General features: G+C 28.4%; 2 protein-coding genes across 3 annotated transcripts; both read right to left on the bottom strand.

The window, feature by feature from the left end:
• Nucleotides 1-1,737: 1,737 nt before the first annotated feature.
• Nucleotides 1,738-3,973, bottom strand: LOC108470537 (heavy metal-associated isoprenylated plant protein 36). Its single transcript, XM_017771885.2, has 3 exons — nucleotides 3,544-3,973; nucleotides 3,370-3,445; nucleotides 1,738-3,039 (listed from the first exon to the last, which is right to left on the bottom strand). Exons 1-3 carry the CDS (start codon nucleotides 3,649-3,651, stop codon nucleotides 2,048-2,050), a joined length of 1,176 nt encoding a protein of 391 aa, XP_017627374.1. The 5' UTR covers nucleotides 3,652-3,973; the 3' UTR covers nucleotides 1,738-2,047.
• A 1,854-nt stretch (nucleotides 3,974-5,827) lies between these two features.
• On the bottom strand, nucleotides 5,828-11,342 carry LOC108470925 (respiratory burst oxidase homolog protein B). Of its 2 annotated transcripts, none has more exons than XM_053021996.1 (13): nucleotides 11,230-11,342; nucleotides 10,180-10,728; nucleotides 9,894-10,053; nucleotides 9,223-9,271; nucleotides 9,025-9,138; nucleotides 8,457-8,885; nucleotides 7,966-8,352; nucleotides 7,790-7,885; nucleotides 7,592-7,707; nucleotides 7,397-7,499; nucleotides 7,241-7,314; nucleotides 6,655-7,151; nucleotides 5,828-6,162 (listed from the first exon to the last, which is right to left on the bottom strand). In XM_053021996.1, the coding sequence occupies exons 2-13, from the start codon at nucleotides 10,697-10,699 to the stop codon at nucleotides 6,053-6,055; spliced, it is 2,655 nt and encodes an 884-aa protein (XP_052877956.1). In that variant the 5' UTR covers nucleotides 10,700-10,728; nucleotides 11,230-11,342; the 3' UTR covers nucleotides 5,828-6,052. The 2 variants fall into 2 exon arrangements, with proteins under 2 accessions (XP_052877956.1, XP_017627939.1); XM_017772450.2 differs by having other exon boundaries at nucleotides 10,989-11,327.
• Nucleotides 11,343-22,202: the final 10,860 nt, after the last annotated feature.

Below are 22,202 nucleotides of genomic sequence, written 5' to 3'. Positions count from 1 at the left end.
AAATGGAACAATGCTTATTTTAGGGTCCCATCATTTTTTTTTGTCTTGAGACAGACCTTTAAATTGGGAATAAAATTTTGTTAAAATTGTTTTCTTTTATCTACATGACTCAAACCGAAGATTTATTTAAGCAACATCGAGCTTTTTACTATATTTTCCTACCAGTATTGATATAAATATTTATATAAGATGATCAAATTCACCCTTTTATGAATCTCACAGTTTTAAGCATATATTTTTTGAATAATCTTATTATAAATTTTAGTTATATTTAAATTTTTATAAAATGCCTCGAATTACTTATAGTCCATTCTCAACTTAATACTTATACTAATCAAATTAATACTTAATGGGAATAGTTTTAAATAGGAGATAATGGTAATATGATTGAAGTGGAGGTTGGGGTGAGGAAGAAAAGGAATCACTTCCCTCTTTTAAAAGATCAAATCTGCAAATATATTATTTTGATGAAAGATAATGAGAGTATTATAGAATTCCACTGTTCCAACACACAGTCTGTTTGAAAGTCAAAAGATGTTTTGTACAGGTCCAAAGGGGACCTATATTCATATAAAGAATATACATGTTCTATTTGATAAGAGTTTTTTTTTCCTCTTTTAAGATAAATTGCATTTAATATCATTAAATTATAAAAATATATATATAAAATAATTATTAAATTATGTAAAAGTTTTTATCTTAGTAATAGAAGCATTAAAATTGTTGTTGTATGGCTTTATCCGTTTGCACCACTTTACTTATCGAAAACTCTTTTCTCTTTCTTCTACAATTTAATTTTTTGTCATGAAATAATAAAAATCTAAATAACTTTCTTCTTTAATTTCTAACACCGACTATCAAGTCGACTTGAATTTGAAATATATTATTTTACTTATTAATGAGTACCGATCTACTATATCAATAGTTAAATCATCATTTAAAATTCACTAATTAAATTTTTTTAAATATTTAATAACTGAACTACATTAATGAAAATTTTAAAATAATTTAACTATCATTTATAATTTTGTAACATCAAATAACCAAAACGTATAAATTTATTAATAATTTAATAACATTCGGTAAAATCTACCCTTCCTTTTGTCTCGTAAAACTAATAAAAAAGAAAAGCAAAACAAGTTGGGGGTGGAAAGTAATAAATCATTCACACTACTTTAATGAGAGGGTTGGGGGTTTTGCTTGTAAAACAAAACATAGCAGTGAGAGAAGCTGTAAATGCCTTCAATCACCATACAGCCTCAGCTGTAATACTGCTTTCAGTCACACAAACCCATAAGAGAGGGGTTTTATTGCCTTTGCTTTTCACTATAAATCATCATCATTTCAGCAGTTAATGTTAAAGCAGTGGGAAACAACAACACTCTTTCTTTACCCATCAAAACACTAGGCATTGCTACTTTTATTTTTTCTTTTTTTTTTAAAAAAAGATGCACAAAAAACCAGGAATTAATAAATAAAACATGCAATTTCACCATCAGGTTTTTAACTTTACACATCAGAAAGAAATGTGTTTTTGAGATATTTGAAGGGTCCTACATAAGTTAAGAGCCAATGTGCAAAATGCCAATAAATTTTAAATTTTTTTTTATTACAATCACCTAATATAACACTTGGCAAAATTATGAGCCCTCAATTTTCTTTAAACCTTTTTAAGGTCCCATCTAACTATAGCTAAGCATTCATTTAATCATCACCATCAGAATAAAAAGCCAAAAATGCCATATCAAAACCTACTTTTACACATCATTTAAAGAGAAATGGGGCAAAGGCCCTACAATACAACTAAGCATTACAAGGCTAAATGTAAACTTTAAAAAAAAAAAAAACAAATACTCAAAAAAAAAGCCATAAAAACATCTCACAAAGGCAAAACCCCATTTTTTCCCACTCTTATTCCTTTTTACCCTAACTTAAACTGCAAGGTTTCCTTCTATATCTACATACATTGCAAAAATATGCCCCCCAGATACATACTTATACGAGTAGTATAAGCTTGGTATTTTCGTATATAATGCGGAAGAATACGTCACATGATTGAACATGCATTCGGGTTTTCGTCGCTGAACATCTCGAAGGAATCGGACGGACGTGATGAATACGATGGATAGGATGAGTACATGTCCATATCCGACGTTTGACGTTCGGTTGTGTGACCCGGGTGCATGTATGCATACGAATACGGTGGTGGTGAGGTGTAATAGGATGCAGTATAGCTACTGCTTGGATACGCCGTGTTGTAGCTAGTGAGGTACACCGGTGGTGCATGGTAATACGTTGGGTACTCGTACACTGGGTGCTGACGTGGTGGGCTATGATTGGCTGGGGATGGCATGGGAACTGGACCATGGGGTCCATGCACTTTAAAATGTGATTCAATGGATGCAGGTACTGCATCACCAGAATGCTGCTCACCACCCTCATCGGTATTAGCTTTTTGCCCCTTTCTTTTATTCTTTTTACTCCCACTGCCATTGCCACTTTTCTCACCAGCATTGCCATTACCGTTACCCTCAGTATCACCGCCGGCACCACTACCACCACCTTTCTTCTCAGCCACCGATGACTGATTACCGGCTACCGGGGTCACATTTTGCTTCACCTCAGTCTTCGGCTCCTTAACTTGTACACCGTTTTTACAAGCTGCACCACCGCCACCTTGATCATTGGCTTTGCTAACGTTACTACAACCCTCACCATTCTTGCTAGAGCCACCGCCATTTTCAGAGCTTTTAGCACCATCCTCTTGTTGAACCTTGACTTCATTTTTGACGGTCTCTTTCTGTTTATCACCTCCATGGTTGCCATTATTAGCTCCTTCACCATTTGCTTGGCCACCTTGTTTATCTTTGTTCTTGGGTTTCCCTTGTTTTTTCTCTTTTGATTCAGCCTTTTCAGGCCATAGCTCTGCATGTCTCCCTTTCTTCACTAGTTTCTTGATCAGAGTCTCAGCATTTACGTGCAAGTTGGCTTTTACAGTGGCTTTTTGTTGTTTCAAATCAGCATAAGCCTCGTAAACACCTGCAAAATCACAAAGAAAAATAAAATTTCATAGTTGAAAGATGAACAAGAAAGAAATTTAACAAGGAAAAAAAAGAAAATTTTACCACAAAAAAATTATGTTGAGAAAGAAAAAGAGAAAACTTTGATGAAGGAATGAGATTAACTGAAAAAAAATAAAAAGAAAACCCAGATGAGATAATCTCACAAACAACCAAGATTCTGATGATTAAAAGTTCAAACAAAAACACAAAAGGAAACCATAGGTGAGAAATTTTTTACTAAACTTTCATTGAAAATATGAACAAAATCATGTTAAAATAAGGATTTGGGATTGTTTCAAAACATTACCCTCGATTTTTCTTAGAGTCCTTTCCACTTTCCTTTTGCAGCCTTCGCAATGAATGGAGACTTTCAACACCCAAGCCTACAAAAAAAAAAGGAACAAAAAAAGGGTAAAAAAACAAGCTTTAAAAATCCATTAAAAAAAAAGGGATTTTTGTTTATGTTGTGCATGCTTTTTACCTTATACTTGAGAGGAGGTGCTTGGTTATCTTCAACTTCTTTAGATTCTTGCTTGGCTTCTGGTTTAGATTCTTGTTTAATTTCTGGTTTTCCATCTGTTGTAGCCATTAGAACAAAATAATACCAAAGACAAGAAGAAGAAGAAGAAGAAAAAGGTAATTTCCCCAGAAAGGTTGAACTAAAAACACTGAGATAAAGAGAGAGAGAGAGAATATAAACCGTAAGGAAACTGCTTAAGAAGTGAAGGCTTAAAGAAGGAAGGAAAAAAATAAAATAAAGTTAAGGCCTAGGGAGTTGGTGCTGAGTGGGGTGGCAAAGGAGCAGTAGCTTCTGAGAAATTAATTAATTAATTTATTATTACATCAATTATTTTTTTTCCTTTAAAAGGCTTTGCTTTTGTTTTTCTCTATAATGGACACCGATCAAGCTTAATACTTTTATGCTGCTTTCCTTTTTGCTAGGCAAGGACTACAAGAATTAATGGCTGTTTTTTTTTTTTTATGGGTATTTTCCTACTTAATAATGCAAAACCAGTGTCAATTTTTCTTTGGTATATGAAGAAAAGAATAACTTTTTTAATAAAATTAATATTAAATTAGTCAATTGAGTTATAGTTTAATTTTTATAAATTTATTGAAACGCATTATCATTCTATATATGAGTTGAGAAAAATTATGAATAGTTCTAAATATTGTGTTATAAATAACAGATATAATTGAACCTGTATTGAAATTATGATAAGAGAAAGTAAATGAATATGATTAAATTATGGGATAATGGAGTTTTGTCCTACATTTTGGAATTACCTAAAGATCCTGTTGTATTTGTTGATAGAAAAATAGTAATATGGTAAAGAGATGTTTAAATTAGTATATTTTATTTAAATAAATATTTATGATATTAAATTGTCTATGATATGGAATTATTTTAACAAACAATGTATATTTTGGAATTAACCCAAAGTTCTTGTGAATGCTGCAAACAATAAATTGTGAATATCATATGATATTTTATTTGTATTATTTTTAATTTGGGTTAATATATTATTTAATATTTAAGTTTAATTTTAATGTTTAATTTAGTATTAAATTGAAAAAATTTAAGTATTAATTTAAATATTGAAACTAAATTTAAATATCAAATTGAAACAAATAACCTAAAATATCAAATTGAATATTAAAATAAAACTTAGGTGCCTAAAAATACATTAACCATTTTCTATTTGAAAACATTGTCTTAAGATGAACTGAATACGTTGAAGGTGAAAAGGAACTGTTTTCCGTAATGTCTGAAAATAAACAGAGAATTTTATAGAATATTCGATTAACTATATTTTTATCATCAAGAACTTTAATAAATAAAAATAAAATTTATTTAATTTTAAAAATAAAAATTGAACTAATTTAAGTACATTTTAACATATTAACTTGAAAAAAAAACAGAGTTAATCTGAAAATTGATAATTAAACAAAGACAATATTCACACATGTGTCTTGTAAAAGATCAATGAAAATGCATGCCCTTGACTTTGTTTAACACATAAAGAAATTGCTGATACTGTTTAAGGAGGTATTTATTTTAATATTTTTTTGTGTATGAAATTTCCAAATTTAGGAATGGCAAATAGTGGACTAAAAAGGTATTTTGTATTGGTTAAATTATGATGTTAGTCTTTGCACTTAAGTAAAATTGAGATTTAATCTTTATACTTAAAAGTTGATTAAGTCCTCTTACTTTCAACCTAATCATTAAAATTGTATATAATTTTCATTAAAATTTATCAATTTAATATATTGATTAGGTTTTTCTCATATGTGACTTGACTAGCGATTATTGGATTAGGATGAATTGAAATAATAAAATTTTTAAAGTATAAAAACTAAAATTTAAATTTTATAAAAGTATAAGGATTAACAACAAATTTAAACCTTTTATATTGTATAATAGGAAAGATAGGTTGCCTAATATTTGTGTAAACAGGAAGGAAACCATCAACATGAAGCGTCAATTTCAATATTAATATTAAAATGGAAATGCTTAGCAATGAGCAATGAAAAAGAACTTTGATCCTTAACAAGCATTAAGAATAAAGTTGTCCTTTTACTTAGTGGTCCAATTTATTTCTCCAATACCCTCACTTTTTTTTGGCCTGGCACACTGATAGATTGATTTACAGCTTTGATTGTTTAGTCTAATCTTTTATAGACAGATATTTATAGGTCTGCAACCCCCTTTTATTTTCTTCTTTTTTCCTTTATAAAATAAATAAAAATAACATATATAATTTATAAATCTCAACTTCATTCATTTACTTTTGTGAATCCTTGACAATCTGCGGGAGAAGTGTTTTATTAAATTACAATATAAGAATTGATAACTTAGTTACCAAACATTACAGCCTATATTACCCTATGAGAAACATAATTATATGTACTAGTATTGCTTTGTTGCATTTCCCAAAATATATAGAAAAAAAAAAGAATTAAATGAACCCAATAGGACCAATTTTTTAAAAGTTTTCCTTGTGGAAATCAAATTTGGTGCTGGTCTTCCTTGAAAACTCTTGAGCTAACCTTCTTAGCTCCCCTGTTAATCCTGGTGCTCCACAGTAAAATACTCCTGCAGGTAAAAGAAAAAATGTACATGTAAATTGTTACTTAAACCATGTTAAATCTATCCTTGGTCCCATTTGACTCCGTCTATATTGAGTAATATTTTGGTAAAAGTATTACGGAGTCCTCTCTATTAAGAATTGGATTGCATTTTATTTTATTTATTAAAAAAAAAGATAAATTGGTTCCTATACATAAGATTAGGGAGCAAATTAATCATTTTTGTTAAAAAAATTTATTCATTTGTACTATTAAAAATAGGTGTGATTGATGGAATAACTAGATTATAATGTGTGATATGCCATGTGTACCTCATGCTGGCATATAGAGACTGTTTGTTTTTTTATCTAATATACTGGAACTGCCTTATCTATTTTTTTAAGTAGAATGAATAAAATACAATCTAACTATTTGTATAGGGTTCTCCATGATAATTTTACCTAATATTTCATTGAAATGTAGAAATTTAAAGATAATATACTAGAAAGCAAATACATACCAACTCTCTTGTCCGTATGGTTAACAGCCACGTGCTTGAAGACCTTGTGCCAATTTGGCCTGGCAAAATGTGTTTTCACTTGTGTTCCCGAAACAATATCCACACCACTTTTGGCATGTTGGAGGGACTGAAGCATGGTGATCAAAGCTGACCTAGCATCCCCTTCTTCATATACACTGGTGCAGTAATTGTGAAGTTCAATCATCCTATCTCTATCATACTCAGCCACCTCATTCATTACCCCCCTGAACCACTCAAACGAGCCTTGCTCCCGTGTAACCCAATAGAAGTAAGCTCGTTTAGTGGCAAATGGCTTTCTCTTGTTCTTCACCCCTTCTTCGATTTCATTTTGTTGCTTAATGTTGTTAAGCACGTCTTTGACTATGCTGATTAATGGGGTGGCACCAATGCCAAGTCCTACTAGGAGAAGAACATCGTACTTTTTGTAGTCTTGAGCTGGAGCTCCATATGGACCATCAATCAAGAGTTTTGGCAACCTGTTTGATCAATAGGTTAAAATCCCATTTTAGAGTTCAGATTATCACTGAAAATAGATGACTAATGGATCGGCCAAAAAAGGGTTTACCTTGGCTTGTTTTCGCCTTTACCAATATCTGCTCTCAAGAGGCCACTTTGATCAACTGATGGAGGCTGACAAACCTGCAAACCAGCTCATATTAAGGCAAAACTATTGATACGTTTAAGCTTTAGAAATGAGACATTTTGTTGTTGTAATGATCACCTTTGAGAAAAGGGCCTTGAGTTGGGATGTCCAGTCTCCTAAGGTTCGGATGTGGATACTTAAATAGTCATCTCCAGGAGCCGAAGTGATGGAGAAGGGATGCCTGAGAATCAGAATCACTAATGTATCATTAGTACTGTCATTAGATCATTGAAATCAGGGAATTACATGATTATTGGTTACTGTTTTTTTTACCATTGAAATGGGGAGACATCAGCACAGTTCACAAAGATATATTGGCCACTAGTGTACTTAAATCCTTGAGGCTTAGACATGTGCAGGGAAAGTACATTTCCAGGGTAGACAGCAACCTGAATTATAAGAACTGAATATTAGCTAATTGTCTAATCGGTAAATGTGATAAAGTTGACATTTAAGGGGATTGGAATGTACCTTCAAGATCTTCACTGACTTATAGCCAGATCTAAATGCTCGAATTAGGCGTTCACATGCGTATAATAGCATTGGAACTGCTAGATACATCCATGTCTGAACCAAATAGCAATGCAGAATGTCAGCATATTGAAATATTTAAAACTAGCTAGTTTTTTTAGGGTTGAGATACTTACTGTCTTTTTGTACCATTTCTTGGAGAGGTAGAGATAGTATCCATGAACAATGAAGAGGGCATAGACAATAATAAATAGATGATGTGAGTACCAGAAGGCATTAAATCCAGTCAGCTTCTTTATGGGTTTAGGAAGGTTTAGCCGGTTTCGGCGGAACCAAGGTTGAGCTAGTGTGTAGGCTATGGCCATAAGCACCACCATGGTCACGCCAGTCCAACCTTCGGTCCCTTTCACGAACCACCAGTAGTTGTTAGGCCGTTCTTCCCCAAAGAATTGTTCCATTGGCTCATACTCATCATCAGTGGCATGGAGAAGCCTAGGGAAATCACACGTTAGATGTGCACCAGCATGCAAGCCAACCCCAACAGCAATCCCCCAAGCAACCACCTATAGAAATTCATTCAAGTCAAGAATGTAATTTGTTCTAAAACAGGAAATCTTTGTCCTTCAGTATATTTTGTTATATTGGATCTTTATTTGTAGCAACATACCTTGTGAAAATTGATATTGTCATCAAATGGGACAACCACCCCTAACTTTGTTCTGCTTCTAAGCCAAGTAATGGTATTTCTACACACTGGAAGAAGAATTATGGCCATGTTGAATTTAGTTGTCTCAGCTGCACCTTTGGCCGTGGTAACACAGTAGCCCATCACATCAAACACGGCTCTATGTCTGTATTGAATGAATTTCCAGGTGAACAAACCTGCACAGATTGAGAACCAAAGAGCCAACACCCATATTCTCTTCCAATTGTCCTCTAAAAAATAGGCAAGACCCCTTCCCCATCTTTTAATGGGGTTCTTCTCTTTTGTTGGAACCAATTTTTCACTCAATAACCTGCTTAAAATGCGGCTGTCCGTCACTAAGTTGGTTGATTGGCTTGGAGCTTGCAGTAGTAGTGTTTCCAAATTGTATATCTGAAATAAAAGAATAATAATAAATAAACCATAGGTTTGACCAAGTATTGTCTTGCCTGGGTCTCTTCTTGCCCATAAATGGGATCATGTAAACTACTTGATGGGCCTAAAGAAGGAATATTAGTTTATTTTTGCTGACCTCAATGTACCCAAGGTTGTCTTTATCCAGTTCTTCCATGATTAAGGCTGCATACTCCTCAGCACATTCTTGGATTTTTGACAGCTTGTTAGCACTAGCACTCAATGTGATAATCTACACCATTGAAACACTTGTAAATATCTGTATGGATAATGCAAAAGCTTAATTAAACAACTATTGGATATAATAGTCACTCACCTCTTTCACCTCTTCTTCTGTGATCCTTCCATCAGCATCTTTGTCAACCCTGCATTTAATTACCAACATCATCATTGTCAAAGAATGCATAAAAACCAAATGAATTTTACAGACTTCTCAACCATTGACTACAACAATCATTGTTTCATTAACCATGTGCACAAATAAAAAAATTTCCTATTTGTCTCAATTAAGTTGATGGATTTGTTGATAAATCAAATTAAAATAAAATCATTTAATTATGTAAGCTTGTAATAAATTATCAACTTAGGACAGTTAATAATTACTTTGAAGTCAACAGCTTGGATAACAAAAGGAATTTTATTTCCACCTAACATATGGCTTCACATGCACAGAAACCATGAAATTCGGGTTTATATGATTAAATTATTTGCATGAATAGTGAATATAGATTCTGATTATAAATTTATAATATGATATAATATTTAGCTTGACGATTACCTCTTGTTTTCTCAGCATAACTTTGTCAAAGACAGTTACCTAATGTTTAGGTGAAAATCTATATTTACTGTCCCATTGAGAATACACTATAGACCTTACTGATTTGCTAGCTAGTTCTGAGAAATTCTAAATAAATTCAAGAAAAAAATGAAAAAGGGTCTTCAAAATTAACATAAATTTGGTTAAAGATTGAGTGCATAAATTCTTACATGTCAAAGAAAGTTTGCAATCTAGCATCAAAGCTTTGATCAGTAATTTGTTCCCAAAATTCCCTTAGCTGAGCTTTGTTTACTGCCGATGATGTTATCCCTCTTCTGCGAGCCAAAGCTTCGAACAGTTCCTCGGCAAACTCCTTTGATTCGTTCATGCCTGAATATAATCACAAGTTATATAACACCAAGTAGCTATAAGCCTATAGGCTATAACAACAGTGCATTTTCATGGCTGAACCTGATAACATGAAAAATTACAGATATGGAGATATGTCATAAATACCTATACATGGACCAAACAATGACTTGGGGAGTGAGCCATTGACAGACAATTCATCGAACCGTGATTCGATCTCGGACCAGCCTTCGGTTCCAACGTTTTTGGTCATAAATTTCAGTCCCCGTAGGGCACGAGCGGCGCCGGATTTGTTCCGGTCGGCCCTGTTAAACGGCGCCGCCGCCTTCATCGACGTCATTCGCTTCAGTTCCTGAGAAACTTGCCGGATTTTGAACGAAAGCTGGGATCCAAACGAAGGCCTTTTCTCTAACTTGGTCGCTAGCATTGCCGTCTCCGGGTCGCCGCCTTTGATATTCTGTACGGAAACCGAATCTTCACGAATGTCGAGAGTGATCTCGACGTATTCGTCACCGTCTTTAAACCTCGCACTCTTCTTGCTGCTGTGTTTCTTGTTAGCATTGTTCACCAATATCGGACCGCTCAATGGACCACTGTAACCGACTCTGCTACTGCTTGTGCTCTCGGTATCGGACCATGACTCATGTTTACTGTGGTGAATCTCCATTTTCTTCTTCTTTCCTTCTCTCAAATTATCTGCAAGTGAAATGAAAACCCGGCAGTCAAAATTTGAGATACGTATAGAACTAATCATAATATCATATACGAAAATAAAAAAATGCTTGTCTGGGTGTTTTTCCATTTATAGAAAACATGATTTTTTGTCCTCCAAAAATACCAATGAATCATATTACACACGTTTTTCCCTGATGCATGGAAACCATGAACGAAACCAAGTGAAAACAGGTAAACTGGGAAAATATTTTCTCGGGAATTAGGAAATGGAAAAATCTTACCAGAAAATGATTAATTGTTGAAGGTCTCAACTAATATGATGTTAGTGAAGAAATGAGATTTGAGAACGTGATAGAAGAAGAGATGGGAAGAGTTTATATATACATGTAAAGGGTTGTGGGGGAAAGGGGGCTGATAATAACAAGTCAAAACTCCAAACAAAAAGAAGGTGGTGAAATCAAGGGGCGCAGGCCGGTTGTAAAGTGTAATAATATTAATTGAAGGAGTTGTTAGGGTTCATACTGTAATCAATCTTCAAAGTTTCAAAACATCACCAACCAACAACCCATGTTTGACAATGGAAGTTAGAATCTTTTGAAATTTAATCAAACTTCATCAAAACTAGCTATCGGGTCAGCCATTAATAATAAATATATATGACTAAGAAATACAATAAGATTTTAGCAGTATAGCGTTGTAAGAAAGGAAAATATGAAAAGTTACGCGACTATGGTTATTTGTATTTTTAATAGTTTAATATTATACCAATATTTTTATTTCGAAAATATTAAAATCAAATAAAATTTTAAAATTAAGGATAAAATTAATGTTGTGACATTAAGCTATTGAAAAAATAATATCTTTGTTTCATACAACCTTTTTTATGTAATCATTACTTTAAATAAATACTGAAATATAGTTGGTAGTAAAAAATAATTTGACAAGTAAATTTTAATTATTACTTTAAATACTATTGAGTTTTTAAACTCAAAGGATGGTAAGACTAATTCAGGGTAATAAAAATAATTAAAAAAGTTTGAAGTAAAAAAAAAAAAAGAGTGAGTATATGATAATGTTTAAAATCTACTTGTCACGAGCCATTTAAGCTATTTAAATCTTAATTCAACTTATACTGTTATTATTAGGGGTAAGTATTTAATCAAATCAAGTCGAATTGAGTGAAAAAATTTAAGTTAATTGAGTTGACGAGTTCTATTCTATCATCTTAATTTGATTTAATTTTTTAATCGAATTAAATTAAAAATTAAACATGTTAAATTAAAATCTTATTACAGTATAATTAATTCCATGTTAGAGCATATAAATTTGAAACCATATATATTTGAAAATTTTTTAAAGCAAAATAAAAAAAATACTTTAGTGTGATAAACTTGAATCACTAATCAACTTATTTAGGTTCCAAAATTATTATGTTAGAAAATTTTTAAAATTTTAATTTTCTTTATATATTATTTAATATAATTTTTAAAAATATAAAAATATAATTTTTATAAATATTTTGAAAATTTGAAATTTATTTTGTAATTTTGGTTGAGAGAGACCAATTTACTCATTTTTAAAATTGACAAGAACCAAAGGGGTATTTACATCAATTTGTTATTAAATTATTCAAATTGTAAAATTCAACTTGACTCGAACTCAAAACTCGAATAATTTGTACAACTCGATTCGATTAACTCAATTTTTTTTTTAATTTTTCAAATCGAATCGAATTTTTCTCACTTATAATTATTATTATTGTAATTATAGAAAAAACGTAAATTCAATTACGTTTAAATGTGTTTTTTTTTTAATAAATGATAGGGTTTGGAAAGTAAGAAAAAGTGAAAAAATGTTGGAAATTGGTTTGAAATCTAAAAGTTAACGTGATCTCTTGGAGAAAAGCTTGCTATCTGCTCTTATCTATTTCTGGTCGGCTTCCACGAAAATGCCAAGTAGAAAGAGACCTTGACAACAATTTTTTCTTTTTTCTTTTTTCAAATCTAGTTGTTTAACTTATCGATTTTTTTGGTATATGATAAATTTAGTCCTTAATGTTTATAATTTTTATTAATTTGATCTTTATTTTTTTGAGTTAAATTTGGTCATTAATATTTTAAGAAGAGTCAAATTGTTTTTTAAAATCAAAATCTTAATTAAAACATTAACTTTTTAATGCTGTTGGCACAACTTGCATGACAATCCACGTATATTTCATATTAATATGATACTATTTATTTTATATACCAATTCTATAAATAATTTAAAACTTATAGAAATATTCAAAATAAACAAAATTTTTAAAAAAATTAGGCATAAAGTACACACGAGCTGCATGTTTAAAAATTTAATGTTTTAACAAATATTTCCATAAAAAATAATTAGACTCTTTTGAAAGGTAAATAGTTAAATTTGAATTTTTTAAAATGTTGAGAGCGAATTTAACAAAAAAAGACTAAATTGACAGAAAAATATATTCATTAATAACTAAATTAATCATTATACTATTTATTTATTTAACATTTAAATAGTTCGTACTTTTGGATTTTGAATAATTTTAAAATGTATTATTAAAATATATATAATTACTAAATTAAAAAAAATGAGTTTTATTTCGGTCGTAACTCAAAATAATTTTGTTATGTTATACTTCAAAAATAGTCAAATAGATGGATTTGGTTATCCAGTAATGCGTTTGTGGTAATTCCATTACAAATGGAGACAAAGACCGATATGTTTCACTTTCACATGTTAATAATCAAAATAATTATTTTGTTAAAGATATAATATATTTACAGTTAATGGGTGTTAGTGGTGAGATTAATCATTAATCTGATCCAAATCGCATGATGAGAATGAGAACAAAATAATGGACCGACAATTAGGAATTAGTGTATGAATTAAGTAACAATTTTTACAGTGAGAACAACTAGGCAATTTGAGGTTAATTAGTCATACCACGTTATTTATTAATTACACTAATTAAAGATTTCATCTTTGAGTCCTACACATTTTGAATTCAAAACAAAAAGGATTGGTCAATTTAAGGCAATTTTGTGCTTTTTTATTTTTAATAATTCGATATCATTAGGGATTAGAAATTTTGTTAATAAATAATTTGTATATTTTTCTTTACAAAGCAAACTAAAATTTTAGTAATAAAATTTGTCCAAATGCGAAAATTTACTCAATATTTGAAAAGTATTTTAAAAAATATTAAACTCAAATAATTGATTATATAAAAATTAAGTTAATTTAAAATATTAAACTCCTTGAGCTTCAATATTTAATATCTAAAATTAGTTTTTTTTCATAATATGTTTTTTCCATTTTATTTTATATATATTATGTAACTTATGTTATATTAAAACTAAATATATATAAAACTACCGTCTGAAAATTAAAAATACGTTATATTTGTTTATATTAATAAATTTAGGTAAATTCAAAAATAGTTACTTTTGTCTCAAATTACATTTTAGTCATTTATGTTTGAAATGTTACGTTTTAGTAACTTATTTTATCGTTTTGTTACGAAGTGGTCATTTTACTGATGTTACATGGCAGTCCAAATAGATTTTAAATGCCAACTTGAATGTCTTACATGGCAGTCCAAATTAAATTTATTTAATTAAAAACCTATTTTCATCTCAGCAACTGGACATTCAAGTTGGTATTTAAAACTCATTTGAACTGCTACATAGGACTGCCGTTAGGGAGGCAACAGAGTTTAACTGTAGAGTGACCACTTCATAACAAAACGATAACGTAAGTGATTAAAACGTAACATTTCAAATATAAGTGACTAAAATGTAATCTGAGGCAAACGAACGTGACTATTTTTGTAGTTTATCCATAAATTTAATGAAAAGAAAGTAAATGAAAATATATCCAAGTTTAAATGGACTTGTTAATAATTTATAAATATCCACATGTTTGAATAAAACTTAATGCTTGGGTATGCATGTGGAAATTACTTATTTAGAATATAGATATGTGTTTTAATAATAGCACATTAAATATGTACAATATTAAAATAAAAATTAAATTAAATTGTATGTAGAACAAAATTTAAACACATAAATATATCAAATTAACAATACTAAATATACTACAATTATTTATCATGAATTTGTCATCAATTGCGAATTAACATCGAGTTGACTTGTGACATCAACTCAATTAATAATAATATTATTAATACATACAACTGATCGGAAATAATACATTATACATATTGTAATAAAATATATAAAATATATTAAAATGAAGTTTTGGTCGAGTGATAACTTTTAAGGTTTTACCAATTCAAATGGTGTGGGTTCAAATCTTATTGTCGAAACCATTTTTAATTTGAAAAACGGGAGTCGACTTAAAAACAAAATTGGAGTCGCCACTGATCTTTTTCAAGGTGTGATCGGATCACCGTGAGATTGATCATTTTAATAAAACATTTTGATTTATTAAAACAATGATTTTGGGTCTATGAAATTTGAGAAAAAGGGTTCGGGAGTCAGTTACGCACGAGGAAGGGTTAGCACCCTCGTAACGCCCAAAATTGGTACTTAGTTGATTAATTAATGTCTTAACGTCGAAAATTTGAAAAGATTTTAGAATACGATCCTTTTATTTAAAAAGAACACTTGAATAAATTAAATTGAATGCTAAAACACTCTTATTTCGAAGAAATAAAATGTCATACCCAGTGAGTTAGGATACGACATTTCACATTTTAGAAACTAAGCTTGTCTCTTGATTTTTAAAACTCATGCAGTGAAGTTTAAAAAAGATATTCAATTATTTGGGTCAAATGAAAAATCAGAACCCAGTAAGTTATGGCCCGATATTTCTCAAACTTCCAAACATAGAATATTGCCTTTATTTTTTAGAAATCCTTATCTCGAGATACAAAATGTCATATCCAGTGCGTTAGGACACAACACCTCAAATTCTTGAGAATAAGCTTTTATTTGAAACTTATACGTTTTGATTGAAAAAGGGTACTCGGTCACTTAGATTCAACGAGAAAAATTGGAACCCAGTAAGCTAAGGCACAATCTTCTCGAAGATGCCAAATACCGGGTATTGCCTTATTTTGAACACTTTTGAATAAAATGATTTTAAAACTTAAACGATGTTAAAACATGACCTTTTAAGCGAATAAAATGCAATGGAATAATAATGTACAACACAAAGTAATAATTCATAAACAAAATGTTATAATAATGAATCACAAATAACAAATAAATACAAAGTAAGAAAATCTAAAATAAAATATAAAATAATTCTAAGCAAATAATACATAAAAAGGATTTAAAATGGATGTTATAAAAGCGATCTAAAGTATATAGAATAATTTAAAAAAATAGTATCCATTCAAGATAAAATAATATATAAAACTCTTTAAAAATAATATATAAACAATTCAAAATATATAATGTAAAAAAAAGTTTAAAATACATAATATATGAAAATATTAAAGAAAATAATGTATGAAAATTTGAAATGAGCGTTATATAAAAATTAAAATAGATAATAACAAAAATGTAAAAATAAATAAATAAATAGAATGTTAATGACAAGAGTAAAAAACATATATAAGAAAAATAATAATAAAAATAATATTAGTATATAAATAGAAATAGAAATATAATAATAGTAGAAATATAAATAGATAAATAAAATTAGATAAATAATAATAGTATTAGAATAACGAAATAAATATAAATAGAAACATAATAATGATAGCAATAATATATTAAATTAGTTAATTTGATAATAGAATGGCGAAAATAAAAAAAGATTAAATCGAACCTTAAAGTAAAATTTTAGGGCAAATTAAAAGTAAATAAAGGGAAATTGACCAATTTGAACGTGCGAATAACAAGGAGGGACCAAAAGGGAAATAATCTCCACCCTCCAAAACGCACAGCTTCAAGGGGGACCAAAATGCGATCAAAATAAATTTTAGGGCCAAAATTAAGAAATAATGAAAATCTAATTGTAAAACAATAAAAAATGAAAGGGCTAAAAGCAATTGGACGGATTTAGAAAAACAAAGAAATTGACATGAAATGGACAAAATTCTCACCTAATTGAAAGAAAAAAAAAATTCAATTCCAATGGTAATAGGAAAAGAGAGAATAGTTCAATTTCCTATTGAAGTAGGATTCCCCAAAGTAATCCTATTTCAAAGAACAAAATACCCTATTTATATACATGGAGTTTACTAAAATAGCCTAAATAATTTAATAAAAATAAAATAAAAATAAAAATAAATAAATAAAAACAAAAACAAAAATCATATCCTTTTACCAAGTCAACAAATTTTGATAATTCCTTTGCTTTTTTCATCTTTTTGATTTGGCCATAATGTAATGATTGTCTTTCAATTTAGCCCTTTTTGACTTGTTTTCAACCGATTGCATCCTTTGACTTCAGTTATTATTTTTTGGGGCCCAGGCCAAAATTATCCTATTACACTTATTATATGCATGTTTTTATTAGTTTTTATTGGTTTTCGTTAAAAATAAAAAAACTAAAATAGTCTTAAATAATATATTTTATTTTATTTTAAAAAGATATTTTGTAATTTTATTAACTAAATTGAATTCGGATTGACAAATAACACCTACTTGTAGGTATTTGATATTATGCACGCAAATTTACTATTTTTTAGGAATTATGATTATTGATATATGAAATTAAAAATTAAAACATAAAATCCTAGGCCATGAGTTATAATTCGCTTTTTAAGACATCTTTCCGCATAATTAGATACTTACCCACACGAGGCGGCCTCAGGGGCAGCCAGGATTGGCTAATCGATGGTAAAATAACAGTTAAGTCCTTCACAAATTATAAAGTTATAAACTAAAATGATGGTAAAAATTGCATTTTCACATTTAAAATTTTATAATTCATAGGGATGGCAATGATGTTCTATATATATTTTTACGGATTTGGATAATATTCATATTTAGCTTTTAAAAATACTACTCGTTACAAATTTTGAGAAGAAATAGATGAATATCTCGAATATCCATTATTTAAATTTGCATTACTTATTCTTATAACGGATGCTCACCAGTTACAAAATGCTTATAATTTTAATTTTATATATAAAGAGAATGTTAGCTGATTCAAATTTTTGCATATATGAAAGTTCGAAAATTTATTGAAAATTATGAAATTATTTTTTGTTAATTCAAATATATATCGAATAATAATTTTTAATTGGATTTGGATAATAATATTAAACAAATTCAATTTTTAGATAAGTTTAATTTGTGTCCATTTAGTATCAATTAAGCCAGTTGAGAAAAATATTTCATTTAGATATTTTTATAATTTATAAAATCTTAAATTAATAATAATAAATTAAAATAAAAATTTAATTTAATCATTTAAATAATATAAAGATATAAATTATTAAAATAATGAATTTACCATTATAAAATATATAATGACACCGAAAAGACAGACCTAAAACCTACGTTACTCAACTTGGTATACTGCAATGCATGTGAAGTTTGATTCTAGAATTTGATAAGAGGGTTTAATGAAGAACAATAAAGTCAAATTGTTGAGAGAATCAAGCAAGTGGAAGTAGCCTCTGGCTCTGGGTTTCACTAAAGAAACCAGTCAAATATGAAGGCAAATAATGGTGTGGATTTAGTTTTGACATTGCTGCCCATTTAGCTTATCTTCTTTGAAAATTACACGACAAATGAAGCTGTCAAAACAAGTGAAAAAACACTTGAGAAACAGTTTATCAAGACGCGTTTTTCATTTCTTCTTAATATAAAATTGTGTTTTTTGTTTCATCGTCTCCAAAATTCCAGTCACTAAATTTTGTCAATGGAGATAAAACAATATATTCATACATAGTCAAAACATGTATAGATAACTTGTCTTTTATCATGAAAATGATGAACTTGTCCCTTCAGTATGACTAGATTATGAATTAACTCCTTCACAATTTGAAATTATTATTTATTTATTTATTATTATTAGGTTAGTACTTTTTTGAACTTTAGAATTAATGTGCTTTTTTATATTTTTTTTGGTGAATTATAATAATAAGACAAAGTTCGAATAACAAACGCGACTAGCGCAGCTCAAACCCAAGCCACACCTGGAGCGGTGAATACCCTGACTTTCAGGCCATCACATGGGGTTCAATTTTTTAATATTTTATCATACTTTATTAAACACTTGTCATTATCCTATCCCTATTAAATTCCACTAGTATACCAAATATTTTCTCTATTATTATTAGTTGAGAAAATCAATATTTTCAAATCGAAACGGACTAGCTAGTTGGACTAGTTGGATTGATAACCTGCCACAAGGCACTGATCAATAAGGGGCTGGATTGATTGACTGATGACTTACTATGAACCAACTGAAATCTCGGTTGAACCGATTTTCTCTAATTTTAAAATATATTTTTAATGGTTTACTCAATTGAACCGATAAGATTGAGAACTAGAGGTTTGATCAATTTGATTGGCCAGTCTGTTTATGAAAACCTTGGAGAAAACTTGATAGTTTGTTTATTATATTATATAGATAAATATAAAAACTATACATTACGTTTGGTTCAATGTGCAGTTATATACATTAAATTTTGATTTTAGTTCAAATGTATACATAAAACACCGATTTTAATTCAATTCTACATATTTAAAGAAATGAGTACATTAATTTATTTTATATTGGATGAGTATAATTATTTGCATATGTAATATGTAAATGTAAGATGGTGATATAGGAAAATTAAGTAAGTTATTTACAAAATTGAATCAAATCAAAATCTTATGTATAAAATTACACAAAACCAAAATTCATGTTTAACAATGCACAATAGTTCATATATAGTTTTGGGAGTTATCCCTATATTATGAGAAATTATTTTACAGACTCTTCCCACCACATCATGCATAGTCCCTTTCTAATTATTTAATGACATTCATCAATTTTTTTCCCATGTCATTTATACATAATTTTAGTATTTTTTTTTTACCTTGAACCCCACACTCAAACTCAAACTCCGAATAAAATTTAGGGTTTTGGGTTCCCTAACCTTGAACCCTAACCTTGAACATAAGTTTAAAGGTTCAAGGTTTAGGATTTTGGGTTTGAGGTTTAGAGTTTAGGATAAAAAGATTACCAAAATTATGTGTTAATGACATGAAAAAATTTGTTGAAATGCCATTAAATAATTAGAAAGGGACCATGGAAGATATGGTAGGAATAATCCATAAAATAATTTCCCTTATATTGTATTTTGTCATTAGATTACTTTAATTTTCAATAATTAATCATTATAAATGAATTTGATCTATTATTTAATTAATTATTAGTTGAAGAAATTTAACAGTATGTGTAATAGTATGACTATTATTATTGTCTTCAATTGTTCTGTGTTTTCATAGTCAACTTTTACTTTCGCTATTTTCATTTTTATTTAGGATCAAAGATAATTTAGTAAGAAGTAGTACTAAATTATCTCATATTCTATGAATTTAAAAAATTAATTATACATTTCAACTAATTGATCCAATAAATTAAATATTTTTTACAATAATCAGTAATCTAAATATGATGTAATAACATCATATTATCCAATGATGACGCATAAATATGAAGTAATGCTTGTTTTGATCTAAACCAAAAAAGAAAAAAAAACTTAGGACCAATTTGAAAAGTGAAACCATTTCATGTATCAGATTTGAATTTTGTCACTAAATTATAATTATGGATTTAAATTTACTATACGATTTTAATTTTAATCACTTGAAAACATTTTTTTAAGAAAGCAATATGTTTATTTTAAAAAAGTATACTTAGTTTTTTTTTTTTTCTTTTTTTATTAGAAAGTACTACTCTCAAAAGAAAATTGATTTTATATTAATGAATTAATTTATTGTTAATTATTAAAATATTTTTATTGTTTAAAATTGATATTGAAGGATGAAAATAAAAATTTAATAACTTAAAGTGTAGAAGTAGAATATATAGCAATAACAATAAAATTGACATTGTAACATTGGCAACCCAAATATAAAGAAAGTGTGAAACCCATAATTTCATATAGTACCATAATGATGTCAAATATTAAAATCTGGATTTAGTTTTGACATTGTTCATCTTATTTGAAAATAAGAAGAAGCTGTCAAAACAAGTGAAAAACACTTGATTATGAGTTTAATAATAACCCAACATTCCTTTCAACTATATATTTATATTTTTCAACTATATATATATTTATATTCATATTTACTTATAATTTCCTTAAAATATTGTTTTAATTAATAAAATTATTATTTTAGCTTAAAATTAAACTAAAACTATCTTATCATAATTACTGAAAAATAAATGGGAAAGTGGAAGACTACACCCAGCTTAGATTATAGGGCAGTATAATTCTAATACCAATAATGTTTTTATAAAAATATTTAATGTGCACAACTGTTGAATTATTCAAGATAAACTTTTTATTTGAGAAATTATTTATTTTAATGTTGTAAGTTTCTCAATAATATTTATTTTCTTAGGTGAAGTCATATATAAAGTAATTTTAATATGTTTTTAATTAATATTTTAATGAAATTGTTATAATTATTTTTGGTTTAGTTTAAATATTATATTAATAATATATATTTACTAAAAAAACTTCAAAATAGAAGATTAATTTATGCACAGTTAGATTACATGAGTTATACTTCTAATATTCATAATAATAAAAATATTTGAGGTATAAAATTTTATTTATTTATTAATACATACATAAAACATTTATACATGATAAAAATCAATTTAAAACATATAAATTCTTAAAATTTTAATGTTACAATTTCAATTAATACCTCGTTAACTATTGGATTCAATATGAACATACATATTCCACAAAAGATCTTCAATTGTGACAAATATAAGTATAAGAACACGTGATCTAAAGATAATTATTTTCCACTTACCATAAATAAATTACTTAATTAATCACTCAATTCTTGATAATTTATTTCATTTTAAACTACAAAACTTATATCATTACCACTTACATTTAAATTAGTGATTAAAACGTAAATTTTATATTTAATAAATTAAAATAAACAATAATTGAGAAGTGATTATTTATATAAAAAACTTTATATCAAACTTAAATTTTAAAAAAATTAACGATACTAATAATTGAACTTGGATATTTAAATATGAAAAGAAGAAAAGCTAAACTATTAGTAAGTTTCAAATGTGAGGAAAGTATCGATAATTTGAAGCGTATTTTAACATTGTGTAATCTGAATTTATAATATGGATAAACTGTATTCATGGTCACTAAATTTTAGTAAGTTTATGGTTTAGTCATTTAATTTTAAAAAGTTACAAAATGGTAACTGAACTATTTGAAAGTTTTTTTTTAAGTCATTTAGCTGTTAAAATCACTATTATATGACATTCTCTGTTTGCATCGCACCAGTTAAAATATC

Source organism: Gossypium arboreum, chromosome 11 (assembly GCF_025698485.1).
Source record: "Gossypium arboreum isolate Shixiya-1 chromosome 11, ASM2569848v2, whole genome shotgun sequence".
NCBI classification, from domain to species: domain Eukaryota; kingdom Viridiplantae; phylum Streptophyta; class Magnoliopsida; order Malvales; family Malvaceae; genus Gossypium; species Gossypium arboreum.
The sequence above is the reverse complement of the archived record's forward strand: the minus strand, read 5'-3'. Positions and strand labels throughout refer to the sequence as shown.

Bases quoted from the DNA above. Each gene is read 5' to 3' on its own strand.
- LOC108470925 (XM_053021996.1), bottom strand. From the start codon at position 10,699: ATGGAGATTCACCACAGTAAACATGAGTCATGGTCCGATACCGAGAGC. The intron at 9,139-9,222 runs GTGAGTGACTAT...TCAATGGTGTAG, and splicing joins CAGAAGAAGAGGTGAAAGAG to ATTATCACATTGAGTGCTAG. The intron at 7,315-7,396 runs GTGATCATTACA...GCTGGTTTGCAG, and splicing joins TCAAGGCCCTTTTCTCAAAG to GTTTGTCAGCCTCCATCAGT.
- LOC108470537 (XM_017771885.2), bottom strand. From the start codon at position 3,651: ATGGCTACAACAGATGGAAAACCAGAAATTAAACAAGAATCTAAACCA. The intron at 3,446-3,543 runs GTAAAAAGCATG...TTTTTTTTGTAG, and splicing joins CACCTCCTCTCAAGTATAAG to GCTTGGGTGTTGAAAGTCTC. The intron at 3,040-3,369 runs GTAATGTTTTGA...GTGATTTTGCAG, and splicing joins GACTCTAAGAAAAATCGAGG to GTGTTTACGAGGCTTATGCT.